The sequence below is a fragment of the Gossypium hirsutum genome, chromosome A07 (assembly GCF_007990345.1).
Source record: "Gossypium hirsutum isolate 1008001.06 chromosome A07, Gossypium_hirsutum_v2.1, whole genome shotgun sequence".
In the NCBI taxonomy this organism is placed as follows: Eukaryota; Viridiplantae; Streptophyta; class Magnoliopsida; order Malvales; family Malvaceae; genus Gossypium; species Gossypium hirsutum.
Window position 1 is genome coordinate 22,293,122 of NC_053430.1, and position 25,292 is coordinate 22,318,413.

At 32.1% G+C, this 25,292-nt stretch overlaps 1 protein-coding gene, 1 long non-coding RNA gene and 1 pseudogene across 2 annotated transcripts; 2 read left to right on the forward strand and 1 right to left on the reverse strand.

The window, feature by feature from the left end:
• Positions 1-992: 992 nt before the first annotated feature.
• On the reverse strand, positions 993-6,453 carry LOC121232212 (5-methyltetrahydropteroyltriglutamate--homocysteine methyltransferase). Its single transcript, XM_041117767.1, has 12 exons — positions 6,266-6,453; positions 5,272-5,625; positions 5,100-5,187; positions 4,181-4,308; positions 3,676-4,067; positions 3,421-3,584; positions 3,068-3,148; positions 2,810-2,976; positions 2,615-2,720; positions 2,253-2,503; positions 1,980-2,181; positions 993-1,592 (listed from the first exon to the last, which is right to left on the reverse strand). Exons 1-12 carry the CDS (start codon positions 6,367-6,369, stop codon positions 1,224-1,226), a joined length of 2,406 nt encoding a protein of 801 aa, XP_040973701.1. The 5' UTR covers positions 6,370-6,453; the 3' UTR covers positions 993-1,223.
• Positions 6,454-15,581: 9,128 nt separating this feature from the next.
• LOC121232214 (uncharacterized) lies at positions 15,582-19,687 on the forward strand. Its single transcript, XR_005930513.1, has 2 exons — positions 15,582-18,761; positions 19,048-19,687. It is a non-coding gene; the product is annotated as an uncharacterized lncRNA (long non-coding RNA).
• A 2,341-nt stretch (positions 19,688-22,028) lies between these two features.
• LOC121232213 (serine carboxypeptidase 1-like) lies at positions 22,029-25,292 on the forward strand (annotated as a pseudogene).

Below are 25,292 nucleotides of genomic sequence, written 5' to 3' on the forward strand. Positions count from 1 at the left end.
AATAAACTAATTTAAAGTGAATTGAATTGAAAAAAACTGAATTTTTTTGGTTTATTCAGTTTTCAATTTCGGTTTAATTGGTTTATTTGATCGATTTTCGATTTTGACATTTTAAACTGAATAAGCCAATTAAAGTCATAAGCCCATAACCCATTTACATAACCAAACCCAAATTTAAACCATAAACTCAAATATCCATTAAAACTTAGTTTTCTTAAAAGCTCAAACCAATTAAAATTTAAAAGCCAATACTCATTAATATTTTAAATCCAAAATGATAATTTAATTTTTCTATGATATTCATTTTATTTTTTGATCATTTAATATATTAAAAAATCCAAATTGATATATACCTGTTAAGAATAGTAGAAGAGATGGAAATTGTATGTTGACCATGTAAAAATAAATAAATAGTTTTTGAGTTCATTAAAAATTGTTTGATTTAATTTTTTAATATTTTTATAATAATATTTGAAATAAAATTAAAATTAAAAGTAACTAATTTATACTAAATTGAAGAAAAAGAAGACAATTATGTGAAAAAAGAAATAGAATTATAAGTACCTCAACAAGAAATTTTTTCAACTAAAAACAACATAAAAATCGAACCAAACCGAAAATTCAGTTTTACTTTTTCTCCTAGATTGGTTTGGTTTAATCGATTTACATCAATAATTTAATTTATTCAATTTTTTGTATAAAAAAAAAAACCAAACCGACCAGATGCAATTGGATGCGATATGACTTGATAATATATGGGAATTCCCATATATTAGGGAAAAAAGCTTTCTCTCTAAAATTTATTATTGCCCTTGCAAAATCTTACGGCTAAGCAAGATGAGCAGAACATAAATTTACAAGAATACTGAACGGAAAATTCTATTCCAAAAATGCTGTTGGTCATAGATCATGAACAATATAATATAACTGGCATCGGTTAATAAAATAGGATTTTTAAAATTTTCTGCTGACGAAAGAGAATAATTTCCAGCTTTCACCAAATCTTATGCTGTGGAGAATACTATCATTATTATCAGTTTGAAATGTTTACTTCTGTTGGATTAAGACAATTTTCAACCATATTCAAATATGAATCTAAAAAGTGGGATAACCCTCCCAAATTCTAATTCCTTCCTAATCAAAGAAATATGTATCATTTTAACAAAAAAAAACACTGAATATTATTTGCCCGACTATGGGAAGATGTTACGCATCCTGTTAACTCAGTTACTACTAGCCAACTGGGTACGGATGAGCTTGGCAGCAGCTACCATGTTGCGAAGAGCAGGCTCAACTTCAGAGTATTTGCGTGTCTTGAGACCGCAATCGGGGTTGATCCACAGAACCCTGTTATCGAGGACTGCAAGCATCTTGTTGATGCGATCGGCAAGTTCTTCTGTAGATGGGATCCTAGGAGAATGAATGTCATACACACCAGGACCGATACCAGCTTCATATTTGACTCCCTCATGAAAGACAGATAGAAGCTTTTCATCTGATCTTGAATTCTCGATGGTGATCACATCAGCATCCATATTTATAATCGCGTTAATGATGTCGTTGAAGTTTGAGTAGCACATGTGGGTGTGAATCTATCCAAATATGTTTGCAGTATCATGTTCAGTAAACAAATCCAAGCATTTTATCTCATGCACATTAAAATTTATGCAGCAAAATTCCATATTCAATCCTATTAACAAATGCCACTACGGTTCTACAAAGGAAAGTCAAATACCAATTCAGTACTTTCGTTCCAAAGCTTTTTCGCTTTCAGGGAAGAAAAAAAGGAGAAAGAAAGAAATCGTTGGTTTCTCTGAAGAATTTCAGTGTTCTAGAAGCTTTGACGATTAACAAAATTTTCCAGTGTTACTTCCAGTGATTAGAAATGTTTAAAATACCAATGACATAAATTGGATAAGGTTTAAGAAACTAGTTCACTAAAGGCTCAGTACTAAAGAAAAGGTCAGGGATAAAGAAACCTGAGTAGTGTTTTTGACGCCACAGTTAGTAATCCGGAAGGATTGAACGGCCCATTCCAGATAGAAAGGCTGCTCGGATTTCCTAAGAGGTAAACCTTCTCTTAATGCAGCTTCATCAATCTGGATAATATTAATGCCAGCTCTCTCAAGATCCTCGACCTCATCCCTAATGGCTAAGGCAATCTGGTAGCATGTTTCATGCCTAAAAACAGGCAACAATTCTGAATTAAAGAAATAAAATTTCACATTATCAACAATGTTGGATTTACTCACCTATTCTGGTCGTTTCTCACAAAGGACCAGTTCAGAATCGTAACTGGGCCAGTAAGCATTCCTTTCATAGGTCGTCTAGTCATACTCTGGGCTGTTGAAGACCAAAAGACAGTCATGGCTCTGGGGCGGCTCACATCACCATAAATAATAGGAGGCTTGACACAACGGGATCCATATGACTGAACCCAACCATTCACAGTGAAGGCAAAACCGGATAATTGCTCACCAAAGTACTCGACCATGTCATTTCTCTGCATTGATAAAGTAGATTTGCAAATCAAAATGACAAGTTTGGACTTGATTCCCATGAGAAGGTTAAAGCCTAGGCATACCTTACCCTCATAATCATGATAAAAACTCACCTCTGGTTCACCATGCACCAAAACATCAATGCCAAGCTCTTCCTGGAGCCTGACAACTTTGCTAATTTCCTCCTTCATGGCATTGACATAATCATATTCAGTGATCCTACAAGTACATGGCAAAACAAGCAGGCTAAATATGCAACAAAAACAAAGACTTGAAAAGCAACATAGACTAAGAGCAAATAATCTCACTTTTTAGCCTTGTACTCACGACGCACTTTTCTAAGTCCTATGGTTTGGGGGAAAGATCCAATAGTGGTGGTAGGAAGAATTGGTAAATTCAACTTCTTCTGCTGAGCAGCCAGTCTAGCACTTATACTTGTGGCACGACGATGATCAGAGTCCTTCAAGGCAACAACCTATTGAGAAAGGAGTGATATGTAAGTGATGGAAGGTCGATTAGATCATTGCAGAAATGAATGACAATGACTTTCTGTGGAAACTACATACAGCCCTTTGCACATTCTCATTTCTCACTCTAGGAGAGGATCTTCTTGAAGCATGAGATGTAGCATTGGAAGCAAAAAATGCCTGCAAAAAGGAAAACCAAAAAATATGATGCTAGAGCATATCACCAGATATATTTATAGATCATAGACAACATATTTCAAAGTTATAGGCAGTGTCATCAGTCTGCCTTGTCAATTGACAATCAAGAGAAGAAAAAAAAGAGGTAGAGAAAGGTGCAAGCCTGTGGGTTGAAAGTCATCAATGGCTAAAACATATGTTTTCCATATCAATAATTGTTGATCAACAAAACTTGCAACAGTTAGCATTTACCCACCAAAACAAGAAAGAAATACCTGATCCTTCTGCCCAACCAATGCCCTGGCCAAGGCATTTACTTCAACTACTTTTTGTGCAGCAAATGCAAGCCAGGACTTGATTTCTTTGTCCAACTTTGTTTCATTCACAAGGTCCACTGCAGTGTGGAGAAGAGAGCATGATGTAGAGACCACAACTTTATCTGTTGGAGAACAAAACAAAAATTGTTCTTAATTTTCAGTAATTTGCATACTAAAATTCCAGGTAGAAAGAACGTAGGAATTCCTAAATACCTTTTCCAACAATACCCTCAAGAACCTGCAGTATACAAAGTGAAGCAGCAAGATCATTAGCCCAAATGTTTCTTCCGTCAACCACTCCAGCAAACAAGTATTTATCAGAAGGAAATCCACTCTTTAAAAAGTTAAGTGTTCTTGTTCCACGAACTAAATCAAATCCAAAGCCAGCTACATTCTTTAGTGAAGTAAGTGCTTTGTATGTCTGGATGGGGACATCGGCAAAGTAAGTTTCAATGAGAATATTCACACCAGAAAACGATGATTCTAGCTCAGAGTAAGCATTTGTAAAAGTTTGCAGTTGAAGCGCCTCGAGATCCAACACAAGGGAGGGTTCATCAAACTGAATCCACGTTGCACCAGCTGCCTTTAATTCAGCAACAACTTCCCTGTCAGGTAACATTTGTTAGAAAGCTCTTAAGATAATGTGCCAGCAATCAGTAAAGCTTAGCCCAATAATTTGCAGATTAACCAAGGGCAAGCAAACATATTTGTCCCTCACTTGTAAATAGGAACGATCTTCTCAACTAAAGAAAGAAGAGAGAAGGATTTATCCACGCCCTTTGCTGGTTTTGATAACAATAAGTAAGATAAAGGGCCTATAAGGACAGGGACAGTGTCAAGTCCAAGCTGCACGTCAAAATGAAAGAAAAGTTAGCAATTCAACATGCATGATTAGGTAGGGAATTTAAATTTTCCAACACCATCAGTTAAGTGAAAAAGAAACCCTAAAAGCATCTTGTCGAAATGAATTTACAATTTCCCCAACTAAAATACTTCAGTCCTAAGAGGACATTATCATTTGTAGATATGGATGCTATGATCGAGCTAAAATAATAATCCTCTTAAATCACAATTCTCATCTACACAGCTGACACCATAATAGTAAAGCCATGAGGCCAGGATCAACAGGTATCAATTTCATTCTGACATATGGAATCCATTAAAAACTTAGGCTTCAAGCATGTAAAAGATGCATATGAACAAATGGATTTATGCAAAGTATGTTTTAGCTACTTCTTCATCTTCTCGGCTCGACGGGACTTGTTCATTTACTCTCAATTTCTTATACCATAGAGCCTCCATGCCACAAAAGTCTAGAGCGTTAAAAAGCAAAATTGACTCACAGATCTAGGATGTCCCTGGTGCCCTCTTTTTTATAATAAATCAACTCTCAAAAAAATTATACATGCCTTAGCATTTTTTAGAAAGAAAATAGTGTGGCATTCCTTCAATAGTTAATGGTGGTGTTACTATGATGCGAGCAAAAAAAGATGCAAATTTGACAGCTTAGGGATAATAAACTGAAACAAAAAAATAAATTGAATATCAGAAATTCCCTCTTAACTAAACAAATACTGCTAAAGCAAAAGCTAGAGAGCAAAAAGGAAAATGTTAGAATGAGAAAGTAGCAAACTCACAGCTTTGGCCTCCTTGTATTCCTCAACAGCCTTATGAGATGCATAGGAGAACTTGACATTGGGCCCCAATTCCGGGACAATATAGTGACTTCAAAAATGAAAAGTACCATTAATTTCAAGTAAAATGAGATTATTTTTCGAAAATTACTAGCTACAAAGTATTCTCACTTACTAATTGGTATCGAACCACTTAGTCATTTCCATAGCAGGCACAGAGGCATTACCCCTAGCCATTGAGAAATAAACATCAAAACCAATCTCGCCACCATTCCAACCATATCTAGGAGGGACTGCACCTAGCATTGCTGTGGTGTCCAAAACGTGATCATAGTATGAAAATGTGTTGCTAGGAATATACTTGATTCCAACCTCAGCCATTTGCTTCCAGATGGAGAACCTGAGATCGGCTGCCACCTGCTTCAATTCCTCGGCACTGCTTTTACCTTCCCAGAAAGATTCCAATGCAAACTTTAACTCCCTCTTGGGTCCGATTCTAGGGTAACCGACAATGTGGGATGTCATTGCTCTGTTTCAGTAAAACAGAGTTACCACATATCGTTATGATTTCAATTAAACCAAAAGAAAAGATCTTCACAAGTAAAACTACATTTAAATTTTTATTGAAACAAACATATCCAGTCGAAATTAAGACTCTTTTCTTTAATCAATGGTACAATTGTGGGATAGATATTAAAATTCAACTATTTCACTTGGGAGATACCAACATCTATTATTACCCCAAATACTCAGGTGCTGGTTATAGTTGAGTTTTATTAGTCAAGAGCAATGATTGGAAGTAGCAGATATTAACATTGAAATTCAAATGCAAAATAAAATAATAATAATAATGTATGAGATAGAAAAAGAAAAAAATAAACAGAAACGAATTAGGAAAAAAAAAAACTCACTTGCTTATCTGTTTGGTTACTAAGAAATACTATGAATGGAAAGGAAATGAAAAGAGAATCAGCACTGATTGTGCCAAATTATAAACATTGTTTTGAGATCCTAAAAACAAGGAATTTCTAAACGGTTTGTTAACTTTTCCTTTTTCAAATTCCTCTAGACAGAACCACAAAAACCTCAAAAATTTCCATTTTTTTTGGCTCTTATTATTTTTGCTTCTAAACACAAAAAAGAAATGAGAAAAGAGGAAAGGAAGTTACCTAATAGAGAAAGAAGGGAGGGAGAAGCGTGGCGGAGGGGTAATGGAGAAACGAGACAGAGAAGAGAAGGGGGAGAGAGAGTGAAGCAGAGAGAGTTGGGTCATTTATACTTTCTTCCTTTGCCTTGCTACTCTATTATCCCTCCGCTTCTTTTGTACTCCCCCACCCCCCTCCGTTAGGCACGGTGACTAATATTAACTTTATTAATTGGATAGTATAATATTCCCTCATATTATTTTATTATATTAAATTTGATAAAAGTATAATTGAGGCTTTTGTATTTACAAAGAAATAGATTGTATTTTATTTTTACAAATAAATAAATAAATTAGTTCTTTTATTAAAAATTTCTTTTATTTTTATTGTAATTTGTTGAAATGGTAGATGGAATAATTAGACAGTAACTCATGTCATGCTATGTGTATCTCATTATAATTGACAATATTTAAAAAATCTTTAAATAATTAATTTTTTATAATCATTTAAAAACTTACCTTTAAGATAAACTTAGATAAATGATTGTCCAAGACAAGCATTTGTTTAAATTCATCGTGAACATGAATTTTCAAATAATTATAAGAATATATATTTAAAAATTATAATAAATTATAAAAATAATTAAAAACAATTTCTGGAATGAATTTAAAAAAAATGATTAAATAATTATAAAAAAGATAAAAAATTTAAAAATATTATTAATTATAGACATTTTTTAAAGAATTCAAATATATATATACATATAGGGGTGAGCTTCGATCGAATTGAATGAAAAAATTTTGAGTTAATCGAGTTGACGAATCATATTTTATCATCCTAATTTGATTTGAAATTTTCTCGAATCGAGTCGAGTGAGATGGAATTCGAATCAAATCGAATCGAATATATTTGTTCGAGTTAAATTTTAAAAAATAATTTTTGATCCTTGTAATCACTGTCACCTATCATAATAAAATTTGTCCACCTTAATCAAATTTTTTAACTTTCATCACCTCATAATTTATTTATTAATCTTTTATATACGGGCTAGCTTCTTTGCTTGTTTAATTGTTTCAATTATCCTTAGATTCTTGTCATTATGTATTTTAGAATTAAAAAATATACTAAATGTAAAAATGTGATCTTTTAATAAAAGTTATTTTAATATAAAATGTGAAATTGATACTAGTATAAAATTTTAGCACGAATATTTTATGCCATAATTAATAATCCAATTTTAATATAAATATTCAATATGACTAAACAATTCAATAATATAAATAATATAAAATGTGAAATTTAATTTAATAATATAAATAGTATATATAAATAAAATTATTACTATTTATGTTTAGTGATATTTTTTGGATAATTTTGATTTTTTAATTAAGAGTAAAGGGTGAGAAGTAAAAGTTTAGGAAAAAAATAAAAAGTTTTAAAGAATAAAAGTTTGAGGTAAACTAAATGGGGGTAAAATTTTGGAGGGAAAATATTAAAAAAATTGGGGGGTGATGGGTTTGGGGTAGATGGGAGGTGGGATGGGAAGGGAGTAAAAGTTTTAGGGGGAAAGTGGGAGGGAGTAAAAATTTTGGAGGGAAAATAAAAAGTTTTGAGGGCTTTTGGGGGTAAAATTTTAAGAAAAAGTAAATGGGAGAGTAAAATTTTGGTGAGAAATGGATTTTGGGTAGATTGGGGGGTTGGGATGGGAAGGGAGTAAAAGTTTTGGGGGAAAAGTGGGAAGGTGTAAAAATTTTGAGAGAAAAGTCAAAAGGTTTGAGAGTTTGGCGTAAAAATGTAAAATATTATAGTTTGATATTCGAATTATTCAAGTTATTCGAATTCGAAAACTCAACTCGATTCAAACTCGAAATTCGAAAAAAAATTCGAGTTGACTTGAATAACTCGATTAACTCGAATAACTCAATTCGTTTAACTCGAAATTCGAGTTTTTTTTTATTTTTCGAGTCGAATCGAATTTTGCTCACCCCTATATACATATATATTTTTAACCGAATTAAGATTTTTAGTTAATTAAATTGATCACTCTTATTTTATTAGTTTATTATAATTTAAATATATATATATGCATATATATACAATAGTAACATTTCATATTAATTTTTTATTATTAATTTTTAAATAAATTTTATATATTACTATAATTATTTAAAAAATCACTCAATAACGAACCTAGACAAATGGTTGTCCAGTATCATTTGAACCTGGACAACAGTTTGTCCAAGTTTATTCTAGACTTTGTTTTTAATAATTCTAATATTTTTATAATTTTAAATTTTTTTTATATTTTTATAATTTTTTTAAAAAACCATGTCTAGAATGAAACCGAACAAATTTTATTTATTTTTGAGATTTTTCTATTTTTTAAATATTTGATGATGTGGCAAAATGCCACATCAACCTAAGGTGTATGTGGCAAGTCATGTGTCATTGTTTAGTTGGTCCATCAACCATGTCATCAATTAATAGTAGAAGTGGGTGGAATTTTTAATAAAATAACTGATTTGATATTTGATCTAACATATAATGACTAATTTATCTATTTTTTTAATAGATGGGACAAAATGTAATCCAACTCCTAATATAGGGTCTTCCATGGTACTTTAACTTCATATATGCAAGATTACAACATACCTACAATGTGGTAAAAAGTTTATGTAACAATTTTTATAAAAAATAATGACATAATAATAAAATATGACTTTAGTTAAAATGGTAATGTGGAAATGATAAAAATTATAATATTTTGGGTTTGAATTTTATCATGCACAAATTTTTTTTTCTAAATTTTGCATGAAATGACAAAACTACTCTCAAAATAATATTTATTACTTTATAAAAATAATATACTTTTGATAATTTTACAATTGAATTAAAACTCGATTAATAAATTACAACAAATCAATCAAAATTAATTTTTCACAACCATCAAATTTCTCTTCATTAAATTTTCAATTGAAGATGGTGTTGTATTGAGGATTCAAACCCTTGATTGCATTAGCAAATTGAGATTCAACTTGAACTTACATAAGTTATTTTTCATTGGATTAGTGTCATGGAGTTAGAACTTTAGTCTCGTAAAACGCGCGGTTTTAGGTGATTCTTTAGCTTCAAATATGCCTAAGTCAGCTTTGCTCTCGAAAGTGAGAATTCACAAGAAAACTTTCCAAGGCATCGAAATAAAGCAAAAGCAAACTCAAAAATAAGAAGCAACAGAAGAACTAAAAAAACTACAAGAAAGCAATGCACACAAGGTGTTTAAATAAATACTCTCAAATATATTCAATAACTATTAATGAAATGATTAAAAATGAGTGGAAGGCCTCTATTTATGGTTGAGTTCCTCTAAATCTAACAGTATAATTTAAATTACATCAAGATCAAGATTAAAGCCTATTTGCAAAAGAGAGTCCTAAAAGATTTAAACTCTATATAATTTTTCAATATTTATATATATTTTTGTCAATTTGGCCATTATTCATTTTTGAATTAAATTTGGCCTTCCACCTTTTTTAAAATATTTGAATTTGACCACTAACCTTTTAAAAAGAGTCAAAATTTTTTTTTAAACAAAGATACTTATCAAAAGGTTAAAATTTTAAACATGACAATCCACGTGAAATTCAAAGTTTTTAGAACTAGACCAATGGTCAAATCGATCGGGCCAACGATAAAATCGATTCTTCGATTAAAAAATAGTTAAAAATTCATTAAAAAAACATGGTTCAACTAGTTCAACCAATTTTTTAGCTTGGCTCAATCGATTTGTATCACTTCACAGGTCAACCTGTCTAATGCCTCTCTATGGACTGGTACCCTAGCTAGTTCTTGTCCCCACCAATTCAACCGATCTAATCCAATTCAAACAACCATGGTGTAATTCATGCTATTTGTTGAATTTTATGAATTTTATTATAATTTATTTTCAAATTTTTTATACTGTTAAATATTTTTAAAATTTTAAATTATTTGTTGACATAACATATAAGACAAATAATGTTATGTCAACATGAAATACATGTAGATTGCCACAAGTTGCCATGCCAACATTATTAAAAAAATGTTTTAGTCAGCATTACCGATAAAAAAAAGTGTAACACCCTATACCCGACTCGATCGTCGAGGCCAAGCTACACTATGCAGCATTTGTTGACAGAGCAACTATGATCAAAATAAACACAATTTAAGCCTTTTAGCATTCAAATACAAGCATTATAAACAAACAATATGATAAATAAATATTCTCTAGTTTTGTATAAGCTTACGAAAGCTTTAATGTTATCTCGTAATCAAATCAAGACTAAATTGTGAAAACTTTAAATTACAAGGTAGACATCGCGACGTAAGGCAGTTCCTCGCTACGACTTGACATACTGACTTAGTTTCGTCCTGACGATGGGATTCCTCGTTGTGCCATGGCCTGGACTCCAACCCTCATCGTGACAACATGCGTTTTCCGTTGCGACGTCACATATTGTTTCTGCTATTTCTAAGTGCATAAACCTGTAATTTTAAATGCATCAATGCATAACCAAACTTCTACCTTATTTTGACCAAATGTACCGTACCTATAAGTTCCATAATAAGTCCTAACACTTTCTATTCACATAAATATCACTTTTTAACCATCAAATAATTCCAATCATCCAATCTTCTTATCAACTTACCTAATTTCATGACATATTAGATGCAAACATATACACATTCATCACATTATAATCATATTACCGTTTCATGTATCATACCCTAATCAAATTGGAAAATCTAAGTTGCACATATATATAAATAGCAAACATATAACGCTTTTAAAACACTTAATACAACAAGATTTAGCCTATTAGGTACATGCCAGCAAATAATAGAAACAAAAATCGAACAAACATTTTTTGGTCTGGGATCAAACATTGGATGTTGAAATTGATACTCAGGAATCTCAGATTGAACCTAACCAACGCACGAAAAACAAACTGTACGCTGAGCAATACGCTCAGTGGTAAATCTATGATACGAGTTAACATAAACATAATTATGCAATGCACATAATTTAATTTAATTCCATTCATAATCAAATTTTGTACTATTTTCATTAATTACATCAAACTCCAATCAATCACGCTTACTCCTAACTTAATTACCTAATCAAATGTATATTCATGCTAGTTATTCAATTCCATTCTCAACTTTCATTCACAATTCTAATTATCACCATGGTAACTAAGCTTATCAAACATATCACAAATATGAGTACAATCCTTTAGTATACTTTACTTATTCACATATGCCCAATTTCAAGTATCGTATCAACAATTCTGAGTCTATAGCTCGGTCTTATTCAAGTAGCCCTTGGGCTCATTTTCAACTCAATTCATATGGCATCACATTTCACATTTCCATTTCATTTCATTCCACAATCATTTCAACAATTCATTTATTTTTAACCCTATTAAACATACACAAACTCAGTACGAATATACAGGTCTGTCACCCCGAGTTGCCCGGCAATAATGTTTATCTCAACTTAATTAATTTTTTATCCCGGGTTGCCCGGAAACAATGACTCAAGCATAATGTCTACCACCTCGAATTGCCCGACAATGATGGTCTTACTCAGTACTCTGACCTAGAGGTGTGCATGGGCCGGGCTACCCGGCCCGGCCCGAAGGCCCGTCCGAAATGTGGGAGGGTTTGGGCAAAAATATAGGCCCGAAAAATGGGCTTGGACAAAAAAATAAGACCCGTTTAAAGAATGGGCCGGGCCTCGGGTAGGGTATTTTTAGCCCGGGCCCGGCCCGAATCACTAAAGGACAAAAAAAATCTGCATATTTTTTTTATTTTTGAATGTTATTTTCTTGTTGTTTTCTCCCTATTTTGCTACCATTTTACTATTATGTTGCTATTATTTTGTTGTTATTGTTTGGATATTGTATAAAATTTATTTTATTGTTAATTTTCTTATTATTTTAAAGGCATTTGTTAATTTTTTTATTATTTTAAAAGCATTTGCTTATTAAGTTGCATTTGTCTTAGTGTTATTTAAGTCTACATATTTTTTAAAAATTATTTTTAATTTGTTGGGAAATATTTATTTTGATATTTTTTGTATTTTTGATGTATTATATATATTTAAAAATAATATAAAAAATTAATACGGGGGGCGGGCCGGGCCTGCCCCGGGTTTTAGTATTTTTGTTCGGGTCGGGCTTGGACAAATTTTTAGGCCCATTTTTTGGTCTCAGCCCGGCCCGAGCCCAATAAATGGGCATGATTTTTTAGTTGAGCCCAGCCCGAACCCGGCCCGGCCCGGCCCATGAACACCTCTACTCTGACCCTATGGCATGCTAATTATATCCGACACAATCTGAACAACTAAAAAGGTAACCAATTTATGTTTCATTACATATAGATCAAGTCACATTCTTTTATTCTCAATTTATCATTAAACTATTAATTTATCATATACCACTATGTAACACTCCCACGCCCGAAACCATCACTGGAGTCAAGCTTGAGGTGTTACTAAACTTATCTTACCTTTTAAACAACTCTAAACCACTTATTTTAATTTTCGGAATAAACTATTTTTCTGCGTCATGGTTGCTTAAAAATTCATTTCTTGAGTTTCAAAACTTGAAATTAAGATCCGTAAATTTTCCCTGAGACTAGACTCATATATCTATCTACTAATTTTTTTCTAGAATTTTTTACTTGACCAATTAGTACAGTTTATTAGTTAAAATTTCCCCTGTTTCAAAACTTGACTGCACTAACCTCTTCTTACTACGAACCATGTTTCTTCCTGTACAAAATTCATATGACTAATCCGTTTGTTTATATTAAAACTATACTCAATAAGGATTCTAACCATATAAATTACACCTTCTAATTAGTTTTGTACAATTTATGGTGAATTTCCAAATTTGAAATAGGGGATCCAGAAATTGCTCTGACCCTGTTTCACTAAAACTCAGATATCTCATAAAATAAAATACCTTTATCTGTTTTGCTTATTCCATAAGAAAATAGACATAATAAGATTTAATTTCATATATTATTCATCTTGAAAATATATTTCTACAATTTTTAGTGATTTTTCAAAATTACGTCATTTCTGTTACTTGAATTTTTTTTAGGTTACTTTCACATTTTTCATAATTTTCATGTGATAATCACCATTCAATCATACATATTAATAAACATGTATATCATCGGCCATTTTATTAGCTAATCACTAGCAAGTATTTACACATCATTCATTGTTCATATTATACCAAAAGTAGCTAAGTTTCTATACATGCCATACCCAAAACAAAACGTCTAATTATACCGAGTTATTTCTTTGATAGTGTGATCGGCCTCCTACATTTCCTTCGATCCCCGAGTGGCTAGATAAGTACTATAAGAACAAGAAAATAAAGAGATTAAGCACTAGGCTTAGTAAGCTTACAAGAAAATAAATCACAACATTCAACATAATGGATAATTATGCATAATATCATCTAACATCATAAAGGCTGAGTTTAGGTCTACGTTAAAATCCAGAGAAAATTTAGGGTTCGGGAGTCGGTTACGCAAGAGGAAGGTATTAGCACCCTCGCGACGCCCAAAATTGGTATCTTATTAAACACATGTTGTCTTGATTTTCAAAAATACGAATTCAATTTGACATTTAAGTGTGATCCGATTGAAGGAAATGAGAAGTTGCAAGTTTTTTGTTTTTTAGAAGGACGTCCCGTTTTTTAACACGAGCCGATTAATTTCACCCAACATAGCGATGAAATCGATGACTTAATGTTAAAATTGATACATTGCCTTATTCTTAAAATTAAAATGTAAAAAGTTTTTAAAATGATAGTAAAAAAAATCCAAGAATATTATTGTCAAAAAAATACGAATAATGATGTGAATAATAAAATATATAAAATATAAAATATTAAAATATTAAAATAATAATAATTAATATTGACAAATAAAAAATAAAATAAAAATAAAAATATGTACATAATATATATATATTAGAAATAATAATGATGTTTAAAAAAACAATACTATTAATAATACTACATCAATATGTACATATATAAAAAATAAATACGTGATAATATTAAAAATATGTACATAATATAGTGTTAAAAATACATACATAATATAGTTAAGATATATACATAAGATAACATGTAGAAAGAAATATATATATAAATAATATAATATTAAAGATATATACATAAAATAGTATAATATATATACGTAATATAGAATTTAAAATATACCTAATATATTAAAAGAATATATATAATATAATATTAAGAAATATAATAATAACAAAAAGGAGAGAGAGGGAGAGGGTGGATGATTTTCGGCCACAAGGCCGGCCATCGTCCGGTCGCCGACCTCAAAAAAAAACTTTTTCGGTAAAAATGGGTAAGCTTCCTACTTTTATTTTTTTTTACTTTCGTATAAAAGAAACAAAATAAGATTGAAAGGAAAACAATAAGTAAACAAAGAACTTAAAACGAGAATAGACAAAGAAACCTCTTTTGCTTTGATCTTTGATTAATCTCCAAAAAAAAAACTAGCTTCTCCAAAAACTAGCCTTTACAATAACTCTTCTCATTGATTACTTTAAAAAGAAACCTCTCCAAAAATCCTTTACAATAACTTTCTCTCCCAAAAACTCTCAAAAAAAAAAAAAATCCCCCCCTCATATACAAAATATGAGAAGGCTTATATAGCCATTTACAAAATATTTTTTTATTGTTTATGTCTTCATTTGTAGGTACAAGTTGTGGTGGAGCAAGTGTGGTTAGTGGAATAGGTAATGGAGCAAGTGTGGCTAGTGGATTTGGTGGTGGAGAAGGTGTGGCTAGTGGAGTTGGTGGTGGAAAAGGAGTGGCTAGTGGAGTTGGTGGTGGAAAAGGTGTGGCTAGTGGAGTTGGTGGTGGAAAATGTGTGGCTAGTTGAGAAAAGTTTAAGTTGTGGGCTAGGTTTTTTATTTTGATTTGGGCTTAGGGTTTGGGCCATTGGGGTTTTGATGTAAATTGGGCTTTGGGTAGTTAAGATTTTGGGTTTAATTTTGTTGGGTTAGGTAAGGCTAAATTGGGTTTTGATGTAAATGGGTTAAAATTGGCCTACAACAAAACTGATTAGCTGGAATGTCCAAGGCTTGGGGAGACCTCGGATGGTAACTAGGCTCCGTAATAAATTAAGGGCCATTAATCCTCATATTTTGTTTCTTATTAAAAAAATTAAACTCTAAAAAGATGGAGATTGTGCGTTTAAAATGTGGTTTTCAGAATGGGATAAATATTGGAGCAATTGGTTCGAAAGGCTGTTTATCCTTGGGATGGAAAGGTAACGCCTTAGTTTCACTCAGAAGCTATTCTCTTTTTCATGTGGATATGGATGTTCATGACCCTGAAAATGGTGAGACTTGGAGACTTACAGGTTTTTATGGAAATCCCGATGAACATTCTCGATGGGACTCTTGGGCTTTGTTTCAACATTTGAGGCATGACTAGTCAGTCCCTTGGATTGTGATTGGGGATTTTAATGAAATTACAAGTTCTTTTGAGAAGAGGGGGGCCGGCTTCAGTCTAAACGGCAAATGGCTGTATTTTGAACTGTTTTGGAGGATTGTTCTCTTTATGACTTGGGTTTTGATGGTAGATGGTTTACTTGGGAAAGAGGAAGATTTTTGTCCACCAACATTCGAGAAAGACTTGATAGGGGTGTTGCAAATTTGGATTGGATAAATCTTTTTCCTGGATATTCGATTGAACATTTGAGCCACTCGATATCGGATCACTGTCCGGTTCTTTTGGATACTACTAGAAAGTTACAGCATGAGAGGTATTTGATGTCTAATCCTTTCTATTTTGAAGCTAAGTGGTGCTTGGACCATTCTTTTGAAGAGATTGTTCGTCATGTTTGAGCTACTCATAATGTTAGCATCCTGACTAAATTGACAACTGTGGGCCAACATTTTTTTAATTGGAGTCGGTCAAGAGTTCAGGAGCAAAGAAAACACCATTTGCAATTGGAAAGAAAATTGGATGAGCTTCTCAATCAGGATCCAACTGACGAGGTCTTGACTAAAATATTGGAGGCGTAAATTGGTTTGAACCTTGAGGCGGACAAAGAGGAGGTATTTTGGGAATAACGTGCTCGAGTTAACTGGTTACAAAATAGTGATCGGAATACGAGTTTTTTTCACAAAGTTGCAGTGACTCATAATAGTCGTAGTCGGATTCTTGGTTTGGAGGATAAGTCTGGACGGTGGGTTTTTAGTCCAGAAGAAATGACACAGGTTACTTTGAAATATTTTGGAGATCTTTTTACGGCTTCTGAATCGGGGTGTAATGACAGGGTGATTGGCCTTGTTGAGCAAAAAATCACAACAACCATGAATGAAGATCTTCTCAAACCTTTCACTAAAGATGAAATTTGGCTTATGGTGAAGTTGATGGCGCCCTTAAAAGCTCCAGAGATCGATGGTTTTCCAACCCTGTTCTATCAACGGTACTGGCACATTGTAGGTAATGACATTTCAAGCTTTTGTCTGGATGTTTTGAATGGTAAGATTGAAATGGATGAGATTAACAAAACACATATCGTCCTACTTCTTAAAGTTAATAAACCAAAAAATCTTTCTCAATTCCGACCCATAAGTTTATGTACTGTGCTTTATAAGATTATTGCGAAAGTACCGGTAGATCTTATGAGTCCGTTATTAGGTTATTGCATTGATGAAACTCAAGGCACTTTTATTCCTGAGAGACACATATCGGACAATACTTTAATTGCTTATGAGGTTTTACATTCCCTTAATATGAAGAAAAGAAGAAGAGGGAATTTTGCACTCAAACTGGATCTTAACAAAGCGGATGATCGTGTAAAATGAGATTTTTTGGCTAGTATGATGTCTAGGTTGTGTTTTTACCAAAATTGGATTATTCTAATTATACGGTGTGTTTGTTAGGTTACCTACACGGTGGGAATTAATGAGAACATTAGTGATTGTTTTTTCCCGTCCAAAAGTTTACAGCAAGGTGGCCGGTTTAGCCCTTACCTTTTTCTTTCTTGTACGAAAGGTCTTTCTACTCTGCTGAATGAGGCAAAAAGCTTTGATTGGTAGGGGAAGATTAGCGATTACCCACTTACTATTTGCTAATGACTGCATTATCTTCGGTGATACGTCAATAGAAGGTGCTAATACTATATGTACTATTTTGAAGGAATACGAATTGGCATCGAGTCAACAAATTAATATGGACAAGTTGCTTATTTATTTTGGTGCAAGTGTGGGGTCTGAGGATAGGATTTCGATCACCAATACTTTGGGTGTTCGGATGGCTACGAACCAAGATAAATATTTGGGTTTACCTATGATGGTTGGGAGAAAGAAGAAATGGGCCTTTGCAAATTTTATGGACAGGTTTAGAAAAAGAATTAAGGGATGGAGTATCAGGTATCTTTCGATGGGTGGTAAGGAAGTCTTTATCAAAGCAGTATTGCAAGCAATTCCAGTCTATGTGATGTAATGTTTTGCATTGCCGAAAAGTTTATGTCACCAACTTGAAGGAATTTTAAATAAGTTTTGGTGGTCTAACGGTAAAACAGCCAAAGGAATTCACTGGAGTACTTGGAATGCGCTCTGTTCATCCAAAATGGATAGTGGGATGTGTTTTTGAGACCTATTTCTTTTTAATAAGGCTCTACTAGCTAAGCAAATTTGGCGTTTTCTTACTCAGCCAGATTGTCTCTTATCTAGAGTTCTTAAGTCTCGTTATCACCCATTCACAAACATTATGTCGGCTAAAGTTAGATGTTACCCTTCTTTTACTTGGAGAAGTATCTGCAGTGCTAGGGATTTGTTTGAAGACGGCTTACTTTGGCGAGTTGGCTGTGGTGAGAATGTGAATATCTGGAATGATGCTTGGTTGCTTGGTCCTGGGAATGGTAGATTATCAGTTCATGCTATTGACACTCGATGGTCAAGAGTAAATCAATTAATTGACATGGAATCGGGTACCTGGAAGAGGGAGGTGATTTGCAAGATTGTGATGGCGAACAAGCTAGTCGCATTCTTAATATTCCAATTGCAGGTTCCAGAGTTTCAGATTTGTTGGTTTGGCGTTATGATGCCTCTAGGGAGTATTCGGTGAAGAGTGGGTATCGAACCTTACTTTCTAAGAAGACTCTATTTACAGATGGTGTTTTGGATGCAACCGACAATTACAAACTTATTTTCAAAACACTTTGGGATTTACAACTCCCTTCTAAAATCAAAATACATATGTGACGTCTCCTTAAGGACTATGTGCCCCACTTTCTCAATTTAGCTAAAAGGAAACTGCGAATTGAAACTGTATGCCCTTTATGCAAGGAGGCCCCGGAGGATATACATCATTTTTTATGGTCTAGTAGTGTTCTGCGACATCTTTGGCACCTTCTGAATCTATCTCTCGACACAAGCATGAATACATCGGAAGGAAAAATTTCATTTGTAAGTAATTTTATTGTAGCTGATGTGACTACAAGGAAACTTCTAACTATCTCGATTTGGACTTTTTGGTTTAAAAGAAACAAATTGGTAAATGAAGGTCTCAATTTCTTTATGCATGAAATTTTGGGCTTCGTTCAGAGTTATGCTCATAATCTTAGTATGAGTCAAGCTGTTTGTTTCTCCCTTAAAACACTTATGAATATCTCGTGGCGACCACCTAATCCTGGGACTATTAAGTTGAATTTTGATGCATCTTTTATGGGTGACATTAATTTTTCTATTGCAGGAGTAGTTGCTCGAGATGCTGAAGGACTATTAAGTGGCGGATGCTTTTGTTGTAGAAGCTCGTGCGTGTCAGAGAGCTCTTCGTTTTGCGTTGGATATGGGTTTTAGAAAGCTCATTTTAGAAGGTGATTCCCTAATGCTAATTAAGAAGCTGCAATCGAACAAAGTGGATAAACCTATTCTCAGAACAATTTCACAGAGTATTCGGCAACTTGAGAGGTATTTTGAGGAAATTGATTACCATTTTGTTCCAAGAGTTGTTAATAGGGCAGCACATGCCCTGGCGATGAATGGGCAGAGTAGGCGGACTCATTGTTTTTGGGTTGAGGAGGCTCCGGACTTAGTTGTTAAGATGGTGGAGAAGGATCGAACTGATTGGTTCAATCAGTGTTGAGATTTCTGTTTTGGGTTTTGGACGAAGGAAGAAGGTTCTGTTGAATCTTCTTTGAGGTTTCCAAAGCTCGCTTTGCTTACCTGTTTCGGGCTGTGAAAGTTTGGATGTTGATCGAAAAGAGCTGTCTAGTATTCTTTGTGGTTTTCTTTTGAGGATCTGGCTTGGTTACTGTTTTTGTCTTTTGGTTTCTTTTCTGTGTGCTTGTTTCTTAAGCTGCTTATTTTGGTGGTTTTGTTTCTTTCTGATATGACTTTTTGTTTTTTTCTTTTTTGGCCTCACCCTTTATTTAATGAATATCAGTTTTCATTGCAAAAAATAAAATTAAAAAAAATAAAAAACTTAAACAATAGTATATATTCCTTAATGCAATGTGCATTAATGAACTTGAGTGAAGAGTTGATGTGTTTAGCTTACTTTGAAATTTTATTGAAGTTAAAAGATTAAAAAAGTTTGATTTAAATGTGTTTTTTTTAATGTTCTCATTCCTTTTATGCAATTATATGTTTCTATTAAGCAATCATTTCTTTGAAATTGCCATGCAATCATTTTAGGCTTAATGCCTCTACCCTTGGAATTTTAAATTTAATAATTTAGCTTATCTTAAATTTAATCATTTAGTTTTATTCATTTTATTCCTTTAAATAAAAACATTTTTTTGCTTCTAAAATATTAATAATTTAATTTAAGTTATTCTAATATAAAACATTTAGCTTTATACACCAATTTAGTTAAAAAATTACTTTAAAAAATTTAATAAAAATTTAATAATGTTAAATTAATGGTGTTTTTGTGTTTTACTATTTTTTATATAAAATGTTGAAATAAAACAACGGAAAATACAATGTTTAAGAATTAAACCTAAACCTAAAAAATATTTAACCATAAACATTTTACCATTTCACCTATACATCAACTATTAACTTTTTTGTAAATATAAATTTAATATTATATTTTTCTTTTACTCGTATTGTCAATGTAACAAAATCTAGTAAGCAACAATATACTCCTTCACATGAAGTTTTGATTAAATCAACTATTAAATTAACAATTCAATGGACCGCATAATACATAAATTACATAAAAAAAGAGAGGATGAATAGTATGATGTATCAAATGAGTACATGAATCCCATTAAACATACTAATAACCTTTCAGGTACCTACTCAAAGTATATGTATTACAATAAATTCATCCATAATGAAATTTAACTTTAAATTTTTAAAATTTTGAAATTAATTTTTTGCTATTAAATCTAAACTTTATAGAAATAAAAATTTTGGGCAAGATTTATAAACATAAATAAATTTTTATAAACTTTGTAAACATTCATCGTTAATTCAATCAAGGTTAACTGATTTTAAAAAAAAAACATAATTAATGGAATTCTTCAAAAATGTATTTTTAAAATTAAAGATGTCGTTCCAATTTAGTTAATTAACTGAAATAGTGGAACTAAATTAATTCAATTAGGTAAGTTATTTTAGCATTTCCTAGAAAATTGAATTACAGAATTAACAGAAAGAAAAAAACCGATGCCCCCAAAGCAAGAAACAAAATCCAGCAAATTGGGTTGAACAAAGTGGAGAATTGTAGATACTATTAAGGCAAACAACAAAAGGAGATTGACCCGATTTGACGAACATGATGATTACCATGCAAATGGCAGTTTTGTTCACAATTCATAGTAAAGTATTACTTACAATCAAAACAACATCATGAGCTATTCTCTTTTTATGTTTTCCCCCTAAAATCCCTTATTTTTTTCAATGCATCAACTGGAACGATCTCAGTGATTAATTCTTCGTGTTCTATAGGTCCATTAAAGAAATAAACATTGCTCATGAGTTTTAAAACTATTACATACTCAAGACGAAAATAAAACTCTCAACTACTGGTTAAGGTAGAAAAGACTCGTACCCTCTCACCTAACATCCATGATTAAAGCCCAATCATTGTTAATGTAATTTTTGTAATTGTACAAAAATTAGGGCTTACAATAATACTGGTTCAAGAGACGGATATTCCACAAAGATCTATAAATTCGAATTTATTAAACTTAAATTACTATTTAATAATAAAAAAATATTTAAAGTTAATTATAGACTATAATACTTAAGATAAAATACTTTTATGTTATATAATAAATAATTTAAATAATAGTATATGTAATATTTATAAAATAATTTTTAATGTTAAATTATTTAGACAAAATGATTATTGGATTAGGTTGGGTTAAAATGATTGAAAAAGACTTCAGGTTAAACTCATGAACAAAGCTACTATAGATGATAAATTATAATTCCACCATCATATAATAATACTATGAAAATTCTCTTTTATATATAAAATAAAATAAAATATTTTTTATTTATTAAAAGAAGGATATACCACAATCTATCAACTTTGTTCATGGCATATATATGTATATATGTGAAACAATAATTACATTAACAATCACCAAAATAAATGTAGCTGCCTTGGTATTGACGCCTTCTAAACTATAAATGGAGCTATGAATTTCTTACAGATTTCAACAAGAGTAAAGTCAAATAAGAGAAGAAAAAAAGAATGAAAGGGGTGGCATGTACATGGATGCTACTCTCCATGTGCCTTTTGGGGCATCTCATAATATATGGAGAAGCCAATGAGGCAGAAGCCCTTGGTGACTTTCTCAAGTCCAGATTGTCAAAGAAACCATCTCCGACGGTGCATTCTTGGGCATGGTTGAATGAGAAAACTGGGAATTATCCTAATTATATTCAGCCTCAAGATGGATCCATGGAGGCTGATAAAATCGGTGCATTGCCTGGTCAACCTAATGGTGTTGATTTCAACCATTATTCAGGATATGTGACTGTTGATTCTAAGGCTGGTAGAGCACTTTTCTACTATTTTGCCGAGTCCCCCAACAACTCTTCCACAAATCCATTGGTTTTATGGCTCAATGGAGGTATGGTTATTGTCAATCAACAATCGTTACGAGTATGCTCTAATCATTCTTCATATTTGCATTTTACTTTTAATGTTTCAATCACAAGAAAATTCTTTAATTTTTCATCCGGTTCCAAAGGTCGAGCTAGCATTGCTTAATATAGATCGACTTGAATAAGAACAGTTTGATATCGATTTAATAATTACTTTTTTTTATTTTTAATTATAAGAACTTATAAATATTAAAATTTTAATTTTTAATTATAACGTGATAATAAATTCCAGTCGACATTCTGAATTAGACAAGGCCAAAAAGAAGCTTGAACAATTCAAACGGCATCCATGAACCAATTCATGGACAAATTTATTTTATAAATGAAGAGATAATGTTATTTTTAATAAAGGAGACAAAATTTAAATATAATAAGATGCTATTTTTGTCTAACATACACTTTGAGAGTATGGTCTTAACTTTAACAATTTCTATTAAACTAAACAACTTGTTAATTAATCATCATCTTTGGTTTAATTTTTGGCATTTTCAGGACCAGAATGTTCTTCATTAATCGGAGCAATGAAAGAATTAGGCCCTTTCAGAGTAAACAATGATGGCGAAACACTATTCCGTAACAATTTTGCATGGAACAATGGTTTTACTTCTTCCTTTACCATAATCTACATTTACCTTGTTAATAGTAGAAATTAACTACATTTTGGTTGAACTTTGACAGTGGCGAATGTAATCTTCTTGGAATCATCAGCTGGAGTAGGCTTTTCCTATTCGAATACTTCCTCAAATTACCAACATACAGGTGACAAGAGCACTGCAAGAGATGCCTATATCTTTCTTATCAACTGGCTCGAGAGGTTCCCTCAATATAAAACTCGAAATTTCTACATTACCGGAGAGAGTTATGCTGGTCACTATGTGACTCAGCTTGCTTACACCATTTTTCTCAACAACAAGAAAGCAAATCAAACCTTAATTAATCTTAAAGGCATAGTAGTATGTTCAAATACGAAATCAATATTATTACATGAAATTCTGATTTTAAATTATTTTTAATATAAGTATATGATTTGCATTTGAATATATTAATCATATCCATATTAAATAAGTATACACATGTAATGATTTTGACCTAACTTTTCTTACCGGTGGCAAAATTTTTAGGTTGGGAATGGTTGGATTGATGACCATACAGGCTATTGGGGCCAATTTGACTATTTATGGACACATGCTTTGAATTCAGATGAAACTAACAAGGGAATCCACACCTATGGCCACTATTTTAATGACAAAGATCCAAAAGAGTGCGGTGACTTCGTAATCAAAGCCTATAATGAGCCTGGTGATATTGATGGATATAACATTTATGCCCCACTTTGTCAGCAAGATTCTTCATCAATAAAAAGCTCATATGATCCGGTAAGTCATCTTACTTTGTTACATTAATGGCTCCTCGTTACATAACTGGATTTTGGAATTTGAAATTCATTTTTCTCATCATCCATTCATTTAGGTTAGTATTAAACACAATAAATATTTTGTTGTTCGAATTTGTTTTTTTCAAGAAGAAAGAAAAAGGGATTGCAAGATCGATTTTCGAACTCTTACCTATTGAATTATGTTGCTTTAGTTGTTTATTTATCTTAGAGTACTATATGACCATTCCATAATTCTCAAAGTACATAAAAGAACTTACAAAATCGTTCCAATCTGAATAATGTAATTGTTGAGTGCCACCTCTCAAAAGTGACAACATTAACAATTGGCTTGAATCACTGATTATTCTTCTACGTAATTTTTAATATGATCAAGGTTAACGTTTAATGTAATTAGACAAGTAAAATAAGAAGCAAAAGTTGCAACCATGGCAAAAACATTTATATTGAAATAATTTTCAAGAGACGTTTAGATAAATTTGTAATAACATGGTTATATGATTCTCATTTCAGGTAAACAATTTCGATCCATGTTCAACCTACTATATGTTGTCTTATCTGAATAGAGCAGAGGTCCAAGCAGCTCTCCATGCTAAGGTTTCAACATGGGATCTATGCAGGTTATATCTATGATCCTGCTCTTTTGTCGCGGCTTCTAAATTAAGATTATTAAGTTTGTTTTTTTGTTAGTATTTGTTTTAATTTATTTTATAATGTTATATCACTCAGCGACTCAATTGATAGTTGGATTGATAGTCCAGCCACTATCTTACCTATCATCAAGAATCTGATGACAAGTGGTCTTCAAATTTGGTTATATAGGTAAAAACTCAGCTTACTTTTATTTGGCATATTTGGACATTTATAACTTTTCTCCTACCTTACACTACAACTAATTAATATGGGAAAATGTTGCAGTGGTGACGTAGATTCAGTAGTCCCAATTACCTCAACCAGGTATGCTATACAAAAACTCAAGCTTCCTGTCAAGACTGCTTGGCGTCCATGGTCCACCAACGACGAGGCAAAAACAAAACTTAAATATTAACATTTTATGCCTCTCTCTATATCATTTGATACTTAATTTATTTTCTTTAAAATAAAGCCATATTCTATTAACAAGTTACCTCAATGAATCAGTGTTAGGCTGACTTTACCTGATCAATTAATACTAAGTTATCACACATCAAATCAACTACCTTCTTAAATGCAAATATGACATTCAACTTAACACTTGTTATGAATTTTCTTTTACATAAGTATACTTTCGAGTTACAACCATTTTGCCTGAAATTGTTGAATGAAAACAAGCAGGTTGGAGGATATGTGGAGGAATATGAAGGGCTGACATTGGTGACAGTGAGAGACGCAGGCATTTAGTTCCAAGCTACCAACCAGCTCGTGCTCTTACCATGATTTCATCTTTCCTTCAAGGAGCTTTACCTCCGGCATGATCATTTCAAAGCAATATCTAT

Excerpts from the sequence above, each read along its gene's own strand:
- LOC121232212 (XM_041117767.1), bottom strand. The coding sequence starts at position 6,369 with ATGACCCAACTCTCTCTGCTTCACTCTCTCTCCCCCTTCTCTTCTCTG. Across the intron at positions 5,626-6,265 it reads CTCCCTTCTTTCTCTATTAG|AGCAATGACATCCCACATTG; the intron begins GTAACTTCCTTT and ends TTACTGAAACAG. Across the intron at positions 3,585-3,675 it reads TGAGGGTATTGTTGGAAAAG|ATAAAGTTGTGGTCTCTACA; the intron begins GTATTTAGGAAT and ends GTTCTCCAACAG.